At 37.8% G+C, this 22,742-nt stretch overlaps 1 protein-coding gene across 3 annotated transcripts in view; it reads left to right on the top strand.

Annotated features, from left to right (window-relative positions):
* Nucleotides 1-22,742, top strand: part of THEMIS (thymocyte selection associated) — a 194,248-nt gene that overhangs the window by 90,228 nt on the left and 81,278 nt on the right. For all 3 annotated transcript variants that reach the window (XM_045058017.1, XM_006931988.4, XM_045058018.1), the window contains one exon: nt 14,588-15,636. In XM_045058017.1, the coding sequence (XP_044913952.1) occupies nt 14,588-15,636 (1,049 nt within the window). The remainder of the gene's footprint in view (nt 1-14,587; nt 15,637-22,742) is intronic.

Genomic DNA, 22,742 nt, shown 5'->3' with positions numbered 1-22,742 from the left:
TTCCCAAATTTTCCCCACATTTTGCTACTTGGAGGTAACTACTTATATATTTTGTCCTTGCTTTCTTGTATTTGCATTTAAATTTCCAAATAACTAAAGATACTGCCTATTTTATCAGGTCAATGACTTTATACAGGATGGAAGGACACTAATCCCATTCATGAGGGCTCCACCCTCATGACCTCATCAAATTCTAGTAACCTCCCAAAGGCTCCGTATCTTAATACCAGCACCTATTGGTATTGTGGTATTGGAGTAGGGTTTCAACATGTAAATCCTGGAGGAGGAAGACAGTCCAAAATAGTGCTGTCCTGGGACTTCATTTAAAACCATCTGGGTAGGTCTGTTCTTTCATTACCATGGCAGTTTTTAGTCTGGAAATGCAGATATTTCATTTCTGAGATAATTTCTTTGACAGTTTCCTTTCAAGTACTTTTTTTCCCTTTCCTCTTTCTGTAACATCTAATCTTATGTTGAAGATCCCATACTGATCTAGGACTATTTTCTTCTCTATTTTTCTTGTCTTCAGTTTACCTTTAGGGAAAATCCCTTAACTGCATTTCCAACTGTTTTAATGAATTTTTAATTTCAGCTATCATATTTTTAATTTCCAAGAGTTATTTCTCACATCATTTTTTAAATGTTACTGTGTTCTTGTTTTAAGAATGCAGTATCTTATCTGAGAATATTTTACAATTCCTGAAAGTTTTCTGTGTTCCTTACATTTTATCTGCCTCTTTCAGGCTTTTTAAAAGAAAGTTTGGCTCTGTCATTCTCATTGACTGTTTTCCTTGAATGCCTGGTGATTATTCGCCATTTGTTCACATTTACATGTGAGACACTTTTTTTTTTAAATTTACAAGTGAAGCACTACATACAAGTTTTTTTGTTTATGAATTTTAGGTTTCATTTTTTCAGCTTTTTCATCGGAGCATACCCCAAATTCAGCCTCTTGTGAGCCTTTCCTCTAGGACTTGTACAGTTTCACCTGAGAAGCATCTTTCTGATACCTTCCAGGGATTCTGAAACTATTGTAGCTGATGGGAAACTTGCTGAGGGTTTCACTATTCCCTACAGGTTTTGACTTACCTTCTTTGCTTTTAACCTGTGTTTCTTCCCTGCTCACCAATGCCTGGCTTCCAGATTCTGGGTCTCTGTATTTACTGTTAACAGCACAGAGTGGTGGAAGTGGTGGCCGCCTTCCCCAACATAGAGTTGGAGAATGGGTTAACCACTCTTCAAACATCCAGATAACCCCCTTTGCCCTCTAGCTTCTTACTCACTGGTCAGAGAGGACTTACACTTCCAATTTATGAGTCTTTTTGAGATCCCATGGGGCGATAAAGAACAACTTTTCATTGGACTGTGGCTCCTTAGGCATGTGACCTTTCCTTGTTCTATTCTGCCAAAACTTTGACTATTCTTCCATCTGAATTCTGTTTTCATTCACTGTAAGGATTGTAGATACCTTTTAGATTCATGGGATCTTATTCTTTTTTTCCCTCTGTCTTTCTTCTTTTTACCTTCGTGGTAACTTTGAGAGAGAAAAAGGGTTGGGAAGCAATATATTTTGCTTATAAACCTCACTACTTCCTTAAACTAGTCATAGCCCAGAGCTTTTCCTGGAGCTAGTTTAATCCTGAAAGAACTGGTTGCTAATATTGCTAAAAAGTAAGTAAAATTTATAAACAATATTTCTAATAAAATGTAATCTTCAGTAATTTATAAACATATCAGAGTCAAGATCTTATGTATTTTTATCTTCTCAATGATGAGATAAAGTAAATATTCAACATTGAACAAATTGAACATATGAATTAATGAAGAAGCTTAAACATTTGTTTCTGTGTGTGTGTGTGTGTGTGTGTGTGTGTGTCTGTGTGTCTGTGTGTGTGCAAGTGCATGTGTTTATTGCATAGTACAGAGTTCCTATTTAGGTAACAAGAGATTTTTCTCGCTCACCATATCCAGATTTGATTTATTATGATAACATACTTATGAATTTAACATCTAAGGAGAATGAATATTCACTTCAGGGCACCAAAGTTGATACCATTTATATTTGTATAACAATTCAATTTTTGTTAGTGATGCTTTTCCTAAGGTGCCTATGAAAATATTGTGACTTAACATGATATTTAGAACCAGTGAATACCCTAGTCAGCTTCCATTTCATTTTCTTCCTTTAGGCAAGTAATCTTACTGCTAATAGAAATATCAAACAGCAAGAAGAAGAAAGTACAGCTTTCACTGTGTATATTTATTCTTTTACTACCAACTATAAATATTTTACTAGTCAGGGTTCTCCAGAGAAACAGAAGGTATTTATAATGTCATATATAATAATATTGTTTAATATATACAAGACTACATATTAATCAATTAATTAATTTTAAGGACTTGGCTTATGTAATTATGGGAGTTATAAGTTCTGCATTCATAAGACAGATTGGCAGGCTGGAAAATCAGGCAGAAGTTGATGCTGTAGTTTGAGGCAGTGTTTTTTCTTCTCTGAAAAACTCCAGTTTTTGCTCTCAAAGCTTTCAGCTAATCAGGTGAGTCTCCCCTACCTTATTGAGGATAACATCCTTTATCCTAAGTCAACTGATTAAGATGTTACCCACATCTGCAAAATACCTTCACAGAAAGGTGTAGAGTAGTGTTTGATTAAGTAACTGTGTACTGTAGCCCAGTCAAGTTGATACATAGAAATAACCATCACAAATATCAATGGAGAACACAGGTTGACATGTATCATCCAATATAAGAAAATGGCTATTCACTTCACCTAACTTTTATACATTAAATAAAAATGTAAAAAGAAAAGTATCATAAATAAACTCATATTAAATATAAGTATATTCATTTTATTATTTTATTTTATTAATGTTTATTTTTGAGAGAGAGAGAGAGCACAAGTTGGGAAGTGGCAGAGAGAGAGGGAGACACAGAATCCAAAGCAGGCTTCAGGCTCTGAGCTGTCAGCACAGAGCGGTACACGGGGCTCCAACTCACGAACCGCAAGAGCATGACCTGAGCTGAAGTCGGATGCTTAACTGACTGAGCCCTATTTATTTTTATTTTAGAGAGAGAGAGAGTGTGTGTGTGAGCAAGGGAGATGGGCAGAGGGAGAGAAAGAATCTTAAGCAGGCTTCACACTCAGCACATAGCCTGACATGGGCCTTGATCCCACGACCCTGGGATCATGACCTGAATAGAAATCAAGAGTCAGATGCTCAATCCACTGAGCCACCCAGGTGCCCCTAAGTATATTCATTTAAAATGACCCTTGATTTCTCAGTGAAGGTCATGATCAGCAACCCAAAAGGCACTTTCTCTATTCATAAATACAAACAGCAGTAGAAATGGGGAAGAACTATCTAACCAAATGGAAATTCACAGTATAGTTGCTCTTAAATTGAAATGAAGCTAAGTAAATGGAAAAAATATATAATTCACAGAATATTCATAAAGGAAACTGAAACCAAATGGATGAACTATGAAGAAAATTTTAATTTAAAAGTCTAGAATAAGGATGGCAGTTTGCTGCTTCTCTCGTCCTTGAAATGCAGCTAGGTCAGCACCAAACCATTTTGCACACCTAGAAAATTGATCTGAGGACTAACACAAAAATCTACATAACTTGAGCCACAGAACTCAGCAGGTATGTGGCACAGAGAGGTGAAGTAGGGGAAAGAGAAGCCGTGGAGGTTAGGGAGCTGTGGTTTCCAGAGAGAAGATGGAGACAGAGGGGAGAGTACAGGAAAAATACTCCCCTCAAAAGCAGCTGGAGAGAAAGAGAAAGAAGGGAAACACCCATAAGAAACTGAACAAGAAAGGGAGAAAGGAGAGGGTTTCAATACCATAAAGACTATAAACAGGGGAGTGCAGAGTCAGGAACTCCACAGCTCAATACCTGGCAGTGCTCTGGTGTAAAGGGCAAATTCCCAGGAGAAGACAGTGGGGTCCAAGGGGTCTGAGGGCCACATGGGAGAGGTGATTCCCCTACCGGGAGGGCATTCAGTAGAGGCCATGCAGCCTCCCCACAAAGGTCCCAGCAGACCCAAGATTACAGCCACATTTGCTAGTATTGGAACAAGGTTGCTAGGGTGTTGTGAAGCCTGGCCAGATTCATGTTGTGAATTACTATAGTCCCTGAACCACTGCTACTACACGATCATGTGAAATTTTTCTAGGGTTGGCTGGCACCTGGCTGCAGTCTAAGGGCCTCTGTAGTGGCATGGTCATGTAAATGTTCCTGGGGGCAGACCAAAACCTGGCCATTTCTCCCCAAGATCCTCCCCCAGAGGGTCGGAGTGGGGTCAAGCCAGAGGGCTCTAAGAAATTAAGTTTGGAAACATAGCCCCATCTGAGATAAAATTCAAAAGAGAGGTGTCACTTGGCAGTCTGACGGCTTTGTCATGGACAATGTAGAAGCAAGGAGTGGATGGAAGCCAGAGACAAAGGAGGGGTGTTTGATTGCCAGTTGGTGAGAGCAGAGTTCTGATGCAAGAGACTGGGAAGCTGGGTGACACCATTTTCACCTCTCCCACGCATGTGCATACATACATAGGAGCACCACACCTATCCACCCCAGTGAGCTAAGCAGCATTACCCAGTGGAGAATGGAGCTATTACACCAACCTCTATCCAGCTGCACCAACCAAGCCCTAGAAGAATACCACAAGTCTCTCTGCCTGCTTAGTTTAGGGATTATGAAGTGCTTCATAGGGGAAGAACTTCTTAGTGCCTCTAGGGAAAACTGGATGTAATTTCATTCTGATTTCATTCTGTTCACTGATCCATGTATTCATTTTTTTCTTTATTGAGTACAGAAAGAGAAAATTTTATTTTGTTTTGATAAAAAAGATTTTTCTTAAAATTTTTTCTACTATATTTTTATTTTTTGTAATTTTTTAGTCCATTTTACTTCATTTCATTTTATTCTACTTTATTGTATACATCTTTTTAAAATTTTAAACGTTTTCTTAACTTTTTCCCTTTTTTTTCCTTTTCTTTCCCTTTTTTCTCTATTTGATCAAGCTTCTGTCAACAACCAGACCAAAACACACCTGAAAATCTAGCTTCCTTTACTTGATATTTTTGGTGTTTTTGATTTTTTAAATTTTATTTTTTATTTTATTCTTTTTCTTCCTCCAAAATGACACAATGAAGGAATTCACCCCAGAAGAAAGAACAAGAAGAAATGATGGCCAGGGACTTAATCAACACAGATAGAAGCAAGATGTTTGAACCAGAATTTAGAATCGTGATAATAAGAATACTAGCTGGAGTTGAAAAAAGCATAGAATCTCTTTCTGTGTAGATATAAGAAGTAAAATCTAGTTAGGATGAAATTAGAAATGCTATAACTGAGATGCAATCTCAAATGAATGCCATGGCGGCAAGGGTGGATGAAGTACAGCAGCAAATCAGCTATACAGAAGATAAACTTATGGAAAATAATGAAGATAAAAACAGGCATATTAAGGCAAAAGAGCACGATATAAGAATTAGAGAACTCAGTGACTCATTAAAAATGAATAACATCTGAATCATAGGAATCCTAGAAGACGAAGAGAGAAAAGGGGGTAGGTTTACATGAGCAAATCATAGCAGAAAACTTTCCTAACCTTGGAAAAGACACATACATCAAAATCCAGGAAGCACAGAGAACCCCCATTAGATTCAACAAAAAATGACCATCAGCAAGGCATATAATAGTCAAATTCTCCATCAACAAGGCACATAATAGTCAAAAGAAAGAATTATGAAAACATCAAGGGAAAAAGATTCCTTAAACTATAAGGGAAGACAAATTAGGTTCATAGCAGACCTATTCACAGAATCCTAGCAGGCCAGAAAGGAATGGCAGGATATATTTAATGTGCTGAATTGGGAAAATATGCAGTCATATTTATCCAGCAAGGCTGTCATTCAAAATAGGAGAGATAACAAGTCTCCCAGACAAACAAAAACTAAAGGAGTTTGTAACCACTAAACCATCCCTGCAAGAAATTTTAAAGGGGACTCTCTGATGGGGAGAAAAGATGAAACAAAACAAAAAAGACCAAAAGCAACAAAGACTAGAAAGGACCAGAGAATACTACCAGAAACTCCCAACTCTACAGGTAACACAATAGCAATAAATTCATGCCTTTAGGTACTCATTCTAAATGTCAGTGGACTCTCACATCAAAACTCTCACATCAAAAGACATGGGATAACAGAATGTATAAGAAAACAAGATCCATCTATATGCTGTTTACAAGAGACCCATGTTAGACCTACAGACACCTAAAGATTGAAGGTAAGGGGATGGCAAACCATCTTTCATGCTAATGGTTGCCAAAAGAAAGCTAGAGTAGACATACTTATATCAGACAATCTAGATTTTGAAATAAAGACTGTAACAAGAGATGAAGGACATATTATAATTAAGGGGTCTTCCCACCAAGAAGATCTAACAATTGTAAACATTTATGCACCCAATCCATATTGGGTAATGCCACAGTAACTCAAATACATAAATCAATTAATCACAGACAGAAATAAACTCATTGACAAAAATACCATAATAGTAGGGAACTTCAACAATGTAAGTAGGGAACTTACAACAATGGACAGATCATCTATGCAGAAAATCAACAAGGAAACAATGGCTTTTAATGATACACTGGACCAGATGGACTTAACAGATATATTCAGAACATTTCATCTTAAAGCAATGGAATACACATTTGTCTCGAATGCACATGGAACATTCTCCAGAATAGATCACATACTAGGACACAAATTAGCCCTAAACAAGTACAAAAAGATCAAGATCCTCCCATACATATTTTCAGGCCACAATGCTATGAAACTCAAAATCAACCACGAGAAAAAATTTGGAAAGACAAAAAATACCTTGAGACCAAAAACATCCTACTGAAGAATGAATTGGTTAACCAAGAAGCTAAAGAGGAAATTAAAAGGTACATGGAAGCCAATGAAAATGATAATACCACAGCCCAAAACCTCTGGGATGCAGCAAAGACAGTCATAAGGGGGAAGTATAAAGCAATCCAGGCTTTCCTAAAGAAAGAAGAAAGGTCTCAGATGTATAACCTAACCATACATCTTAAAAAGCTGGAAAAGAACAATAAATAAAACCCCAAAACAGCAGAAGATGGGAAATAATAAAGATTAGAGCAGAAATCAATACTGTCGAAATGAAAAACAAAAACAAAAAAACAGTAGAACAGATCAATGAAACCAGGAGCTGTTTATTTGAAAGAATTAACAAAATTGATACCCCCCTAGCCAGTTTGATCAAAAAGAAAAAGTAAGGGGTGCCTGAGTGGCTCAGTCAGTTAAGCTTCCGACTTCAGCTCAGGTTGTGATCTTGCTGTTTATGAGTTTGAGCTCCATGCCAGGCTCTGTGTGGACAGCTCACAGCCTGGAGCCTGCTTTGGATTCTGTCTCTCTCTCTCTCTCTGCCCCTCTCTCACTCACACTCTGTCTCCCTCTGTCTCTCAAAAATGAATAAATATTTTTAAAAATTTTTATAGAAAGAAAAAGGAAAGGACCCCCAAAAATAAAATCAAGAATGAAAGAGGGAAGTTCACAACCAACACTACAGAAATACAAACAATAATAAGAGAATACTATGCACAGTTGTATGCCGATAAATTGGGCAATCTGGAAGAAATGGACAATTTCCTAGAAACATATAAACTATCAAATCTGAAACAGGAAGAAATAGAAAATTTTAGCAGACCCATAACCAGTAAATAAATTGTATTAGCAATCAAAAATCTCCCAAAAAATAAGTCCAGGGCTGGATGGCTTTCCAGGGGAATTCTACAAAACATTTAAAGAAGAGTTAACACCTATTATTTTGAAGCTGTCCCAAAAAATAGAAATTGAAGGAAAACTTCCAAACTCATTCTATGAGGCCACCATTACCTTGATTCCAAAACCAGACAAAGTCCCCACTAAAATGGAGAACTACAGACCAATTTCCCTGATGAACATGGATGCAAAAATTCTCAACAAGATACTAGCCAACCAGAACCAACAATACATTAAAAGAATTATTTACCATGATGAAGTGGGATTTATACCTGGGATTCAGGGCAGTTCAAATCCATAAATCAATCATTGTGATACATCATATTAATAAAGGACAAGAACCACATGATCCTCTCACTAGATTCAGAGAAAGCATTTGATGAGATATAGCATCCTTTCTTGATAAAAACCCTCAATAAAGTGGGGATAGAAGGATCATACCTCAAGATCATAAAAGCCATATACAAGAGACCCACTGCTAATATCATCTTCAATGGAGAAAAACAGAGCTTTCCCCTTAAAGTCAGGAACATGACTGGCATGTCCACTCTTGCCACTGTTATTCACCGTATTATTGGAAGTCCTAACATTAGCAATAAGACATCACAAAGGAGTAAACAGGCATCCAAATCAGCAAGAAGTCAAATTTTCACTCCTCACAGATGACATGATACTCTATATGAAAACCAAAAAGATTCACCCCAAAACCTGCTAGAACTGATCCATGAATTTAGCAAAGTTGCAGGGTATAAAGTCAATTCACAGAACTCAGTTACATTTCTTTTCTTTTTTTTTTTTTTTAAAGGTTTTTTTTTTCAACGTTTTTAATTTTTATTTTTGGGACAGAGAGAGACAGAGCATGAACGGGGCAGGGGCAGAGAGAGAGGGAGACACAGAATCGGAAACAGGCTCCAGGCTCTGAGCCATCAGCCCAGAGCCTGACGCGGGGCTCGAACTCCCGGACCGCGAGATCGTGACCTGGCTGAAGTCGGACGCTTAACCGACTGCACCACCCAGGCGCCCCTCAGTTACATTTCTATAAACCAATAATGAAGCAGCAGAAAGAGAAATCAAGGAATCGATCCCATTTACAATTGCACCAAAACCTGTAAGATACCTAGGAATAAACCTAACCAAAGAGGTGAAAAATCTATATACCAAAAACTATAGAAAGCTTATGAAAGAAATTGAAGACACACACAAAAAATGGAAAAATATTCCATGCTCATGGATTGGAAGAACAAATATTATTAAAATGTCAATACTACCCAAAGCAATCTACATGTTTAGTGCAATCCCTATCAAAATATCACCAGCATTCTTCACAGAGCTAGGACAAACAATCCTAAAATTTTTGTATGGAACCAAAAAAGACCCCAAATAGCCAGAGCAATCCTGAAACAGAAACCAAAGCTGGAGGCATCATAATCCTGGACTTCAGGATGTATTGCAAAACTATAATCATCAAGACAGTATGGTAGTGGCACAAAAGCAGACACATAGATCAATGTCCAGAAATGGACCCACAAATGTGTGGCCAATTAATCTGTGACAAAGCAAAAAAAATATCCAATGGAAAAAAGACAGTTGCTTCAGCAAATGGTGTTGGGAAAACTGGACAGCAATGTGTTGAAGACTGAACCTGGACCACTTTCTTACACCATAAACAAAAATAAACTCAAAATAAACATAATACAAAAGCCATCAAAATTCTAGAGGAGAAAGCAGGAAAAAACCTCATTGACCTTGGCAGCATCAACTTCTTACTCAACATGTCTCTGGAGTCAGGGGAAACCAAAGCAAAAATGAACTATTGGAACTTCATCAAGGTAAAAAGCTGCACAGTGAAGGAAACAATCAGCAAAACTAAAAGTAACTGACAGAATTAGAGAAGATATTTGCAAATGACATATCAGATAAAGGGTTAGTATTCAAAATTTTTAAAGAACTTATCAAACTCAACACCCAAAACAAAGAATCCAGTGAAGAAATGGGCAAAAGGCATGAATAGACACTTTTCCAAAGAAGACATCTAGATGGCTAATAGACCCGTGAAAAAATGCTCAACATCACTCATCATCGGGTGAATACAAATCAAAACCATAGTGAGATACCACTTCACATGAGTCAGAATGGCTAAAATTAACAAGTCAAGCAGCAACAACAGATGTTGGCGATCATGCAGAGAAAGGGGAACTCTTTTGCTGGTGGGAATGTAAACTGGTTCAACCACTGTGGAAAACAGTATGGAGGTTCCTCAAATGATTAAAAATAGAACTACCTTTTAGTTCTACTAAAAAGAGAACTACCCAGCAATTGCACTACTATGTATTTATCCAAAGGATACAGGTATGCTGTTTCAAAGGGACACATGCACCCCAATGTTTATAGCAGTGCAATCAACAATAGCCAAAGTATGAATAAGAATCCAAATGTCCATCAACAGATGGATGGATAAAGAAGATGTGGTGTGTATATACAATGGAATACTACTTAGCAATCAAAAAGAATGAAATCTTGCCATTTGCAACAATATGGATGGAACTAGAGGGTATTATGCTAAGTGAAATTAGTCAGTCAGAGAAAGACAAATATATGACTACTCATATGTGGAATTTAAGATACAAAACAGATGAACATAGGGGAGGGGCAGCAAAAATAATATAAAAACAGGGAGGGGGACACAACATAAGAGACTCTTAAATATAGAGAAAAAACTAAGGGTTTTTGGAGGGTTTGTGGGTGGGGAGATAGCTAAATGGGCAAGGGGCATTAAAAAACACACTTGTTGGGATGAGCACTGGGTATTATACATAGGGGATAAGTCACTGGATTCTACTCCTGAAATCATTATTGCAGTATATGCTAATTAACTTGGATGTCAAATAAATAAATAAGTAAATAAATAAACAAATAAAACTCTGATAGAGTAAAAACTTCTTAAAAATGTCTAGAATAAGGCAGATCTTGGAAATTATTTGTGCATCTAATAAGCACCATATAGCAAAGAGTATAATGTGATACAAAAATATAAACAAAACAACTCACTGGGCCATCAAATGTGAAAACACTTTTGAGAAAAAAAATAATTATAGTCTTGGAAAGTAAATGGCAAAGAAATCAAACTTAGAAAAATAAAAATTTCCAATAAGTATATGAATTATTATTATTATTGGATAATATAGGAGGAACTAGCAATTGAAACTGCAGGGCTAGAATTGACAGAACTTACTTTTTAAAAATTTTGTAGAATGGAAGTCACAAAAAAATAAAAATTAAAGAATTTGTAAGAAAAGTCATTTCTTAGGGTTTATTGTCTGGGCCTATTACACTGACATTAGACAGATTAAGTAGAGAAATGTATACAGATTTATATGTTTTATGTGACTGGGGAGCCCTCATAAAGGAATGAAGACCCCCAAAATGGCAAAACTTGAATACTTTTATATCAGTTTGAACAAAGAGAGGCAACTGTGGAAGAGTAGCTACTCTAAGAATGTGGAGAGGCTAAAGGAAGATAAGAATTATTTTAACAAGGTCTGTTTGGACAGATTTCTCTTGGCTTTAACTCCCTATAGAAGGATGATTCTTTTCTCCTAGTATAGGGAAGGCATCTTTCACATGGGGGTTTTATCACCTGTTTTCAGGAAGAAAAGGAGAGGTTAGAATACCCTTCATATATCTGCTGTTTTTCAAGTCCCTTTACCTCAAAATAATCTTTGCCAAAGTGGTATATTTTGAGGTGGCATATTCTGCCACCCTTGAATTTTAAGGATAATTTTGCTGGAGACAATACTAGGTTCATGGTCTTTTTCTTTGAATACTTTAAGTGTGTTGCTTACTCTCTTCTGCTTGAATGGTTTCTGAAGAGAAATATGATCTAATTTTTATACTTCTTCCTTTAGAGGTAAGATTTTTTTTTCCTTCTGGCTCCTTCAGGTTTTCTCTTTTTCTTTGATTTTTCTACAGTTTGAATATAACATGCTTAGGTGTAGATTTTTTGGCATTTATCATGCTTGCTGTTCTCTAAGCCTCCTCCATTTTGGAAAATTGTCAGACATTATTACTTCAGATACTGTTCCTGTTCCTATCTCTGTTTTCCTTTTGGCATCTCCGTGGTGCACGTGTTACACCTTTTGTAGTTGTCTCATGGTGCTTAGATATTATGTTCCATTTTTTTCACTCTTTTTCTTTTGCTTTTCAATTAGAGAAGTTTCTACTAATATATCTTGAATATCTTCAAGCTCACTGATTCTTTCCTTAGCCATATCCAGTCTTCTGATGAACCCATCAAAGTCATTCTTCATATCTGTTTTTATGTTTTCAATACCTAGCAAATCCTTTTAATTCTTTCCAAAAGTTTCCATCTCTCTGCTTACCTTACCCATCTTTTTTGCCATTTTCTTTCACTGAAGCTCTTAGCATATTAATCATATTTTAAGTTCCTAGTCTGAAAACTCCAAAATCTCTGCATATCTGGTTTGGCTGTGTCTCTTCACACTGTACTGTTTGTTTTCCTTTTAATATACCTTGTAATTTTTTGTTGAAAGCTAGACGTGGTGTGTCAGACAAAAGAAACTCAGGCAAATAGGCCTTTAATGTGAGGTTTTATGATATCTGTCTTTCTCTGCCTGACTTATTTCACTTAGCATAATACCCTCCAGTTCCATTATGTTTTAAATGAAAGTACAATACCTTCTATGATGTATAGCAGGAATGTTAGTCCTAGAAATTTATTTTCCCCAGTGAAATGTTATGTGGAACCCTACTTATTTACTGGATCACATCCTTTAATGCTCAATCAAAAACATTATTCTGGCAATAGTTTTTCATTTATTCAATTCATTTGTTGAGTACCTACAATGTACCAGGCACCATTTAACACATTGTGATATATTGGTCAACAAAATAATCAAAGACCCTTGTGTCCACAGTACATATAGTGGCCCAATATAGATTGGGATCTAAGTTACATTAAGGTCCCTATGTTCTGATGGATCAATTTAGAGCCCCCAGAAAGTCCTTAATGACATCTGTTCTACCAATGCTTAACTATTCCAACTTGAGAAATGGCATGAGCCTAAGATGCTGATCTAGTGATAGCTCTACAGTTTTTAAACCTCATTAATTTCTAGCCAATTACTGAGATTTTAGTGTTTTTAAAATTACCTTGGGGTCCAGGGAAGCCTGTGGCAACTATCTTAAAAGTTTGAGTATGCTAAATGTTATACAATGAATTGATGAAGTTAAGAAGTGTTCTTTTAGCTGCCTTTTTATTTTTTAAATAAAGAATCTTTACAGTTTTTACAGACCTTTATCCAATTGATAACCATTGATTTTTTTTCTTTTTTCTGTTCTCTATTCAAAAAAATAATACTTTTTTATGTTGTGTCTTCAGCAACTCTGTTACACAGCATGTGCAAGTAATATGACATAAATTATAAAGTTATAGTTTCCAAAAGTTGCATAAAGTTAATAATATAAGAAGTAGTAACATAGGTAATGCTTTATAAAAGGAAATTCTGTCGTTGAAATCTGCCAACTTAATTTTTTTCCAAAAGCATGCAAGAAAGAAAGTGTATTGACAGAGGGTGGCTGGGGATATTGGGAAACATGAAAATGTTGCAAAACATTAAGTGGTAGGAAACTGTCAAGAAAATATAAGCCAAAGGGGTGCCTGGGTGGCTCAGTCGGTTGAGGGTCCGACTTTGGCTCAGGTCATGATATCACGGTTCGTGGATTCAAGCCCCGCGTCAGGCTCTGTGCTGACAGCTCAGAGCCTGGAGCCTGCTTCAGATTCTGTGTCTCCCTCTCTCTCTGCCCCTCCCCCACTCACACTCTGTCTCTGCCTCTCAAAAATGAATAAACGTTAAAAAATTTTAAGAAAATATGAGCCATTATAAAATCCTGTTAATAGTAACTGTTTCTAATTCAAGACTATTTATAACAATCTATGTGGGGGAGTGCATGGACAACAGGTAAATAATTTTAGGACAATATTTTAAGTGTCTCTGTAGTCTCAAACAAAGACTTACAGGATAGTGAATGCTTAGAGAAAGAATTAGAGATCTCTTAGTCTGCAGTTCCACATTAGGCAAGGAATACTGTGGTAAGCATCCACCAGCATACCTAAGGCTCCTGAATGGCTCCTCTGACTGAGACCCGTCCTATGATACTCCTCTATCCAGGTGTTAATGGAACATCAGCAGAGGAAGAATAACTTTCACATTGGAAAAGGATTCCATCTTGTTGTCCTCTTCCCTATATTAATCTTAAGTACCTTATATCCCATGATCTTGCAGTATTGTCCTGCAAGAGGATTGAATTTAGGCCTTCTACAGGAAAGGTGTTATTCAGAGTACCAAGTATACATTTACAGATGTGTGCATATATTTATGTATTTATGTTATGTATGATAAAACCAGGGAAATAATTAACACTAGAATCAGGAGAATGATTTACCCTTAGGTTGTAGTGAGGAGGATGAGATTTTGGTGAGCTTTACAGAGCTCTAAAGGACAGCTTAATTCCTGTGTTTTAAGCTGAGCAGTGGGCTTATGGCTGTTAATTTTACATATTATCTACTTCATTTTAAAATTTGAAAAAAGGAAGTCACACATGCGAAATGTTATATCATGAGTATCTGATTTTTTTAATGGAATTTATCTGTGGCACCAAGAGAGATTCTAATAGTATTTCAGAGCAACATTTTGATGGACAAAATGTCATAGTCTTTTTTTTTTTTTTCCAGTCCGAAAGGACATAGTCCGCATCCTCCCCAGTTTAGATGTTGAAGTCAAAGACATTACTGACAGTTATGATGCCAACTGGTTTCTTCAGCTATTATCTACACAAGAGCTCTTTGAAATGGCCAGTAAAGAGTTCCCCATAGTGGCTGAAGTCATAGAGGCACCTCAAGGAAACCAGCTGCCCAGAAGCATTTTACAGCCTGGGAAAACCATTGTGATCCACAAAAAGTATCAGGCATCGAGGATCTTAGCTTCAGAAATTCGAAGCAATTTTCCTAAAAGGCACTTCTTGATCCCCACTAGCTATAAAGGCAAATTCAAGCGGCGACCTCGGGAGTTCCCAACTGCCTATGACCTTGAGATAGCAAAGAGCGAAAAGGAGCCTCTCCATGTGGTGGCCACCAAAGCCTTTCATCCCCCTCATGATGAGCTGTCATCTGTATCTGTCGGGGACCAGTTTCTAGTGCATCACTCACAGACGACTGAAGTCCTTTGTGAGGGAATCAAAAAAGTGGTGAATGTTCTGGCCTGTGAAAAAATCCTCAAAAAATCCTATGAGGCAGCGCTGCTCCCTTTATACATGGAAGGAGGTTTTGTAGAGCTGATTCATGACAAGAAACAGTACCAGATTTCTGAGCTCTGTTCGCAGTTCCACTTGCCTTTCAATGTGAAGGTATCTGTGAGAGATCTTTCCATTGACGAAGACATTTTGGCTGCTACACCAGGACTGCGGTTGGAGGAAGCCATCACAGACTCTTACCTACTCATAAGTGACTTTGCCAACCCCAAGGAGTGCTGGGAAATTCCTGTCAGCCGCTTAAATATGACTGTTCAGTTAGTTAATAGTTTTTCTAAGGACACAAAATCATTTCTAGTCAGGACTCTGGTTGAAGAGATCACTGAAGAACAATATTACATGATGCGAAGATATGAAAGCTCTTTCTCCCACCCCCCACCTCGCCCTCCCAAACATCCCGCAGTGGAGGAAACAAGGTTGACCCTGCTCACCTTGGCAGAAGACAGGGCCGTAGGTCTGCCTAAGTCTCCCAAGGTAAGGCTATGATTTTGTGATTTTTCCTCTTTAGCATTTTTCTTGAGGCACTTTATCTCAGGTCTTAGTTCTGAGTTTGTTTTTTGCTTACTTTTCTTTCTTTCATGCCGTATTTGAAATGAGCCTTTCTGGTGCACAGTAGATGAATGAACATCAACAGAGCATAAGCTGTTGCAGCATTTTGTATTTTGATGCTTAACCAGTAGATGTGACAAGAAGTTTATATTGAATTAGAAATAGCAGGGATGACATTTGGATATGATGACCCAAATTGCCGTCTCAATGGGTTTTGGTAATTAGGAATGTTTTATAAGGTGCCTCAGAAGCAAATCTCTTTTATTTTGAAAGTGCTGTTCGTTTTTTCTAGGTAGAGTTGTTTTAATACTTCATCCAGGAAATGAGCATACCATAAACTCCCTTCTTCGGGGGGGTTACCAGTAGCATGGGTCTATAACACATGTCTTCATTTTGTTTTATGTGCAGAAAGATGTAAAAATATCTTGGCAGAACTGTGTGTGAGCATATGAGCATCTGCCCACATTCTGCCTATCTGAGGATTGTAATCTTTAACAGTTCTATTGAAAAACAAAATCAATAAAATTGCAGACAGTGTGAGATCATTACAGAATCAACAACTCCATAACCATTGTAAAGATTTGGGGAGGGGTGGGGTTTCAGCTTCATTTCTACTTGAAGTCTTTGCCTCTTGAAAAGGCCTGCTGAGTGCCTGGAAAGCACTTGCCCTTACCCCATGGAGCGCAGGTCGTTCATCTGGCCGGCAGTGGTTCTGTGGCGTGTGGAAGAAGCGGTTCTGGCCTAGCAGATGTTGTGCTAGCAGCTTGGGGAAACAAAGCAATTAGTAAAACAAAGAGAGACGCTGTGTTTACTCTCTACACTCAGGAATGATAGCAGCCTCAGGCTTCAAGTATGTGGGTATGAAAATACTTTTAATTCTCCATTTCAAAGATTGCATTCTGAATGCATGCTGGATAAATCCAGTAAGAATCTTCAAACTCATCTTCAGAAAAAGATAAAAGCAGCAGAAATTTCCTTTCCAGAAAAACAATCTTGAAAGAGTCATTTTAAATTAAATCATTGTTCCCAAATAATGTTGATTAACAGGCTGCTATTAATGTGGAGAGTATATGGCTTTTCCTGTTTCATATATTTTTATTGCTGAATGGAATGATGTGAGAGATGCGATGCTGGTCTCATTTTTAGCAGGAGGCATAATAACCCCCTTACCCCCCGATGCCCTCCCAAGATGTTCGTGACTAAGCCTCCAGAACCTATGGATATGTTGCATTAGATAGCAAAAGAGACTTTGCACATGTGCTAAAAATTAAGGACTTTGAGATGAGATTATTCTGGATTAACCACATAGGTCCAACTTAATCATGAGTTTCACCGCTTGATAAGAATATCATCTCTTTGTTTTGTTCCAATTTAAAAAGTCTAGGATTTGGGAGCACATGCCCATCTCTTGGATGAATCAGTTCATTGGCTGCCCCAACTACAGCCAAGATTGTTGGGGAAGGGAATGAGGACTGCTTGTCGCAAGTAGTAGAGATACTGGAACAGTATGTGAAGATCTGAAGATGTCCATTACTATCAGAAAGGAAGGAGTCAACAATCCTAAACTATTGGGAAGAATTCATAGAAAAAAAATAGGTTAAAAGTTTTTAGAATGCCATTTCACAGAATGTCAGATGAAAATGATGTACGTGTCTTATTAGGAGAGAACCTTAAAAAACAAGTTACACATAGGTTACTGACTTGGAAAAACCTCCAGACCTCCTCCTGAGTCTCTCCTTTACTCTCACACGGCTGCCACACTCACAATACTGACACCAGATATGTGTGAGTGTTTCTCATACCAAGCAATTTATTGACACCAACTGGACATCCTACAACTTAACTCGATTCTGACACTATCTACCCAGAGATAGCATCAGATCCCACATGTTAAGGGCTCAGTCCCGCAAGACTGCCCCCCACTTAAGATGCTAATTGCAGGTAGTAGGTCCTCAGGTTACCTATAACTTCTGTCCGAGAAGGCTTCAAATTGGAGGTTCCCACGAGCCCCTCCTCGGGTTCAATGAATTCTCTAGTGTGGCTCAGACAACTCAGAAATACTTAGGTTTACTAGTTTGTTAAAGGATACGATAAAGGATACAGATAAACAGTCAGATGAAGAGATAAGCAGGGCAAGGTCTGGTGGGGTCTGGAAACACAGGAGCTTCTGTCCTGTATAGTTGGGATGTGCCACCCCCTTGTTAACCTGGAAGCTCTCCAAACCCCATACTTTTGGCATTTTTATGGAGGCTTCTTCACACAAGGACAATCAATTATTAACCTTATTTCCAGTCCCTCTCCCCTCTCTGGAAAATTCCAGAGTGGACAGTGGGAGAGGGGCTGAAAACTCCAAGCTTCTAATTATGTGGTGGTTTTTCTGGTGACCAACCCCCATCCAGAAACCCACTCAGGGTCACCTCATCAGAAAAAAAAAATATGTATATTCCTATCACCCAGGAAATTCCAGGGGATTTAGGAACTCAGTGTCAGGAACCTAAGGTAGAGACCTATTTTTATTTTCTGGTATCTCACAGTTACTAAAATAAAACTAATAGTCTTTGACTAAATCCTATGCCATTTACATGTAGAATTCCATATCAAGTTAATAATTTCTGACTGCTTTTTCACTGGTCAGACCTCACATGGATTCTTTTGTCTATTTCTGAGTTCCACCTCTGAAGAATATTAATTAAAGTTTATTAAATGTTGAGTTGTTTGTTAAGATGTTAAAAAACCCAGGAGCCATTTTCATCTGACAAATGGTTGAGGGAACTGAGTGATAGTCTAAACTTGAATGACTTGGAGCTAGTTGATACTATTGTACACATTTAAGGAGCTACTGTGTGGCCAAGTTATCTTCTCTCTCTCTTTTTTAATGTTTATTTGTTTATTTTAAAAGAGAGAGTGCTCATGAGCTAGCATATGTGTGCAAATGGGGGTGGCACAGAGAGAGAGAGGGAGAAAGAGAATCCCAAGCAAGCTCCATGCTCAGCACGGAGCTAGGTTGGGGGGCTCCATCTCACATTCAGGAGATCATGACCTGAGCCAAAATCAGGAGTTGGATGCTCAACCCACTGAGCCACCCAGGCACTCCACATTCTCATTTTCTATCACAACGTTGGTTGCGAGTTAAAGGGAGGACAACTTTGGTGTGATATTTTGGAACAGATTTCTTGTCCCAGAAAAGGTGAAAGCAGAAGCTAGGAAAAATCCCAGGTCAGTGATGTTATCAGGACACTTCTCCTCGGTTGACAGTTTATCAGTCAGTTGAGAAGGGTCTATAATTCTTTGTTTGTAATTAGTTTCATCAATGCTAGTGTGGTAGATAAAAAACTATATTTTCTCTGAAATCACATTAAAATCAGAGGATGCTATAATTTACCTGTGCTCAGACCTACTGACCTCATTTTCAACAATTTTTTTCACCAGGAAGATAAAAATCTGCTTAGTGGATCATTTTTGGAATATAAACAGAAGCTCTGTCAGTTTCTGCATAATCTACTTGAAAAGTCTTGCAACCAACTATTTCTTATCATCACAGTGTCATCCTTTCATATACTTCTTTTATGTTTCTTCTGATATCTGCATTAAAGCTCTTCTATCTATGTATGCTTTTAGAAGTGATTGGTTAGAACACTTTTTATATTCCACAGACAGAAAGCAGCCATTGGAAATAAGCCTCTAAGATTTTGAATTGCATATGGAATATTGCTTGAAACTCAGAGAATAATTTGCAAGGGCTATTCAGTGTTTAAATATTCAAACTCACTTAACTCATTAAAATACCTTATTATATATGTAGAGTATCAAATTCCTTATTATGTAACTTTACTTATGCCTTCCCAGTGGGTCATTAGTTTTACTAGATCATTTCTTGCACTATTAAACAACAGGACAGACACTGTGCTATCTAAGAGTACAGGTATCCACTGTTAGTTATGAACCTACATGTTCAAAGAAGTTTAGAAATGAAGAGAATATGAGGACAGGTTACAGAAACTAGAATAAATAGAAAGAACTATTTTCCAGGGTAGGATTACAACTGTTCTGTAGCTTCAGCAATGCCTAAAATAAGAATCAATTGTAGTAGCACTTTGAGAACTGTGATATGGATATGAGCAGGGCAGGTAAGGGGTGTGTGTGTGTGGGGGGGCGGGTAGATCTCAATAGAGATGACAGCACATCTCAAAGCCTATGAAGTTTTACACTGAAGGAATTTATTGTTGTTTTGAAAATGTGATAGCTGTTAGGGAAAATAATGTATGGGGTCTAAACAAAGGGATAAGAATATACCAAGTGACCCCTCAAAATTCCTTTTAGCCTGATGACAATGTAGACATAGTATCTTTAAGAGCTTTGCATTCAGATTCTTAATGAGATGAGAACAATATTATAAAATGACTAAATAAATGTCTGGGCTTAAAACTGTTTTCGAAATAGGAATCTTCTGGGGCAGACTCTCCTTTCCTGAGGGTTAGTTCCTATGTCAGAAATAGTTTCAGATAGTTTGAAAGAACATGTACTCACTGGGGTTTCTGCCTGTCCTGGATATATATGGCTATGACTGCTGAGTGCCACATAGGAGAAATGTAACTTCTGTATTCTGATGAAAGGGCCTATAACCACATAGAAAAACAAACCTTTGGTTGAAAGATGAGATATTCTACTCCTTCCAAGGCTGCACCTGGGACCAGAAATCTTGCATTTCACTAACTCTGTTTGGCCATTTGATGCCCAAGTGTCCACTTTGCTGCCGGAATTCCTAGATTTCTGTCAGACAAGAACACCCATAGGAGACATTAAGGCAAAGAGCAAGGGAGGCAGTAATGGCAAGGTAGTGTGAATTGAGCAGAAAACAAACCCTGTACCAGAATTAGAGTGAGAGCGGAAAAAGGCAGAGGGAAGCAATCGTTTCTGGGAGGTGTAGAGAGAACACTTCACCAGCTGCTGCTGGGTGTTAAGACTCACTTCTGATCTGATGTGACAGTTAGTGGCTGAAAAAGCATTAAAGAAACCATGCTCCTAGGGTAAATCTAGATCGTTAGACAATAGTATTATATCTCCTTCTTTTATTTTTGTTAATGCAATGTGGTGTAGACATTAAGAATGTTTGGATTTGTAACCACCTCTGCACTTTGAAAGATCACTATCTCTCTACTTGTGGTGTATTCTCTTGGTCTAACAGAGAAGCTGTAAGTCTGTTTCCCTATGAATAACGAAAAGTAATGTTTTAGCAGTCTTCAGACACCAAAGGCAAAGATGGTGGAAAACATGCACAGAATTGAAACACTGAGATTTTAAATCTGAGAAATAAGAAAGATACAGAGAGCTTATGATCTTCTTTTAAAAAGTTGACAAATTTGGGGCACCTGGGTGGCTCAATCTGTTAAGCGTCCAACTTCGGCTCAGGTCATGATCTCACCGTCTGTGGGTTCGAGCTCTGCATTGGGCTCTGTGCCGACAGCTCAGAGCCTGGAACCTGCTTCCGATTCTGTGTCTCCCTCTCTCTGTGCCCCTCCCCTTCTCATGCTCTGTCTTCTTTCTCTCTCATAAATAAATAAACATTTTTTTTAAATAAAAAAAATAAAAAGTTGACAAATTCGGCATATTTTTAGCAGATATTTGAGCTGTCCTCAAGGTTGAGACACATAAAGATTAATACACCATGGTTTTTGAGTTACCCAAGGTCTGGAGCCTGTAAACAGCCAACTGTAGTAGGAGCAAGTGAAAAAGGTGGGAGGGGAAGGAAAAGGATGAATAAAGGAAGTGCTGAGTTGAAAATTAGCCGAACTCAAGTTCCAGCTGAATCCTTGCAGGTAGAACCCTGTGCCCAATGGGAAGTGTGGAATAGTTATAAGTTGTTTTTGTGCTTTTGGAAGTGGGAGAGTAAACAGAACTGTTAAAATTTTCCTCTGGCATAACATGTACTGTATTAATACTTCTAGCTGGAGAGCCAAAGAATGGTTTAAATGACCACTAAATAAAAACAACTCCTAAATGGCAGGCATTAGGAGACATGGCCTGATTTTAAGGAAATTTCAACCAAAATGAATGTTATCTGACTAATAATAAAATACTCATTATCTCCAGAGAGTTTATGTCCAAAGAACACTGTTTCCTTCTGGGAGACTAAAGTATACTCCTACTCGGAAATACTTGAATTGACCTAAATTTTGGCCCTCTTTGAGTTTTCAACTAACAATGTTCTCATCAGGAAAGTGAGGAAATGCCGATGAAAAACATTAGTTAATACTGTTCCTTCCCTCCCTCTGCCATCTGTGGGGTAAAGAACTAAAATATACCACCAAATATGTGATTGTCACATTTTCGGTATTAGTGAGTAATACTTTTTAGCTTCAAAAAAAAGTCATTTAAAAAATGTGTTCAGGGGAGCCTGGGTGGCTCAGTTAGCTGAGTGTCTGACTTCGGCTCAGGTCATGACCTCACAGCTCCTGAGTTGGAGCCCTGTGTTGGGCTCTGTGCTGACAGCTCAGAGCCTGGAGCCTGCTTTGGGTTCTGTGTCTCCTCCTCTCTCTGTCCCTCCAACACTCATTCTCTGTCTCTCAATAATAAATAAACATTAAAAAAGAAAAAGAAAAAAATGTATTTATTTTCCCAGTGGATTGGCAAAATGAGTGAATGAAATTTGTAGTAAATCATTTCACGTTAGATTTCTGGCTTTTATGAAGATTAGGAGAGTTTTCATCTTTTTAAGATGTTCATAACCTAGAAATCCCTGTTTAGAAACGGCCAGCTATAATGGAAGAATCAGTAATTTGGAATGTTCAGTGCACAGTATGTATAGAGTAAGGGCATTTGAATTGCCAATTTCCTGTAATCCTATGGGGATTCATTGATTCATTGAGTTAGGTGTGGGCTCACTAGATATTTAAGTTCTGTTCTTTGAGCTCAGTACCTTCAGTTCTGTTTTTTAATTTTTCAAAAAAATATAAAGAGTAGTTGGGAAAATCTAGAGGAGGTAAGTTAGCTGGCTTTGCAGTTTTAAAAACTGATTTATCTGAGTTTTCCAT

Source organism: Felis catus, chromosome B2, assembly GCF_018350175.1.
Source record: "Felis catus isolate Fca126 chromosome B2, F.catus_Fca126_mat1.0, whole genome shotgun sequence".
Taxonomy (NCBI): Eukaryota; Metazoa; Chordata; class Mammalia; order Carnivora; family Felidae; genus Felis; species Felis catus.
This window is presented reverse-complemented; position numbering and strand designations above follow the sequence as displayed.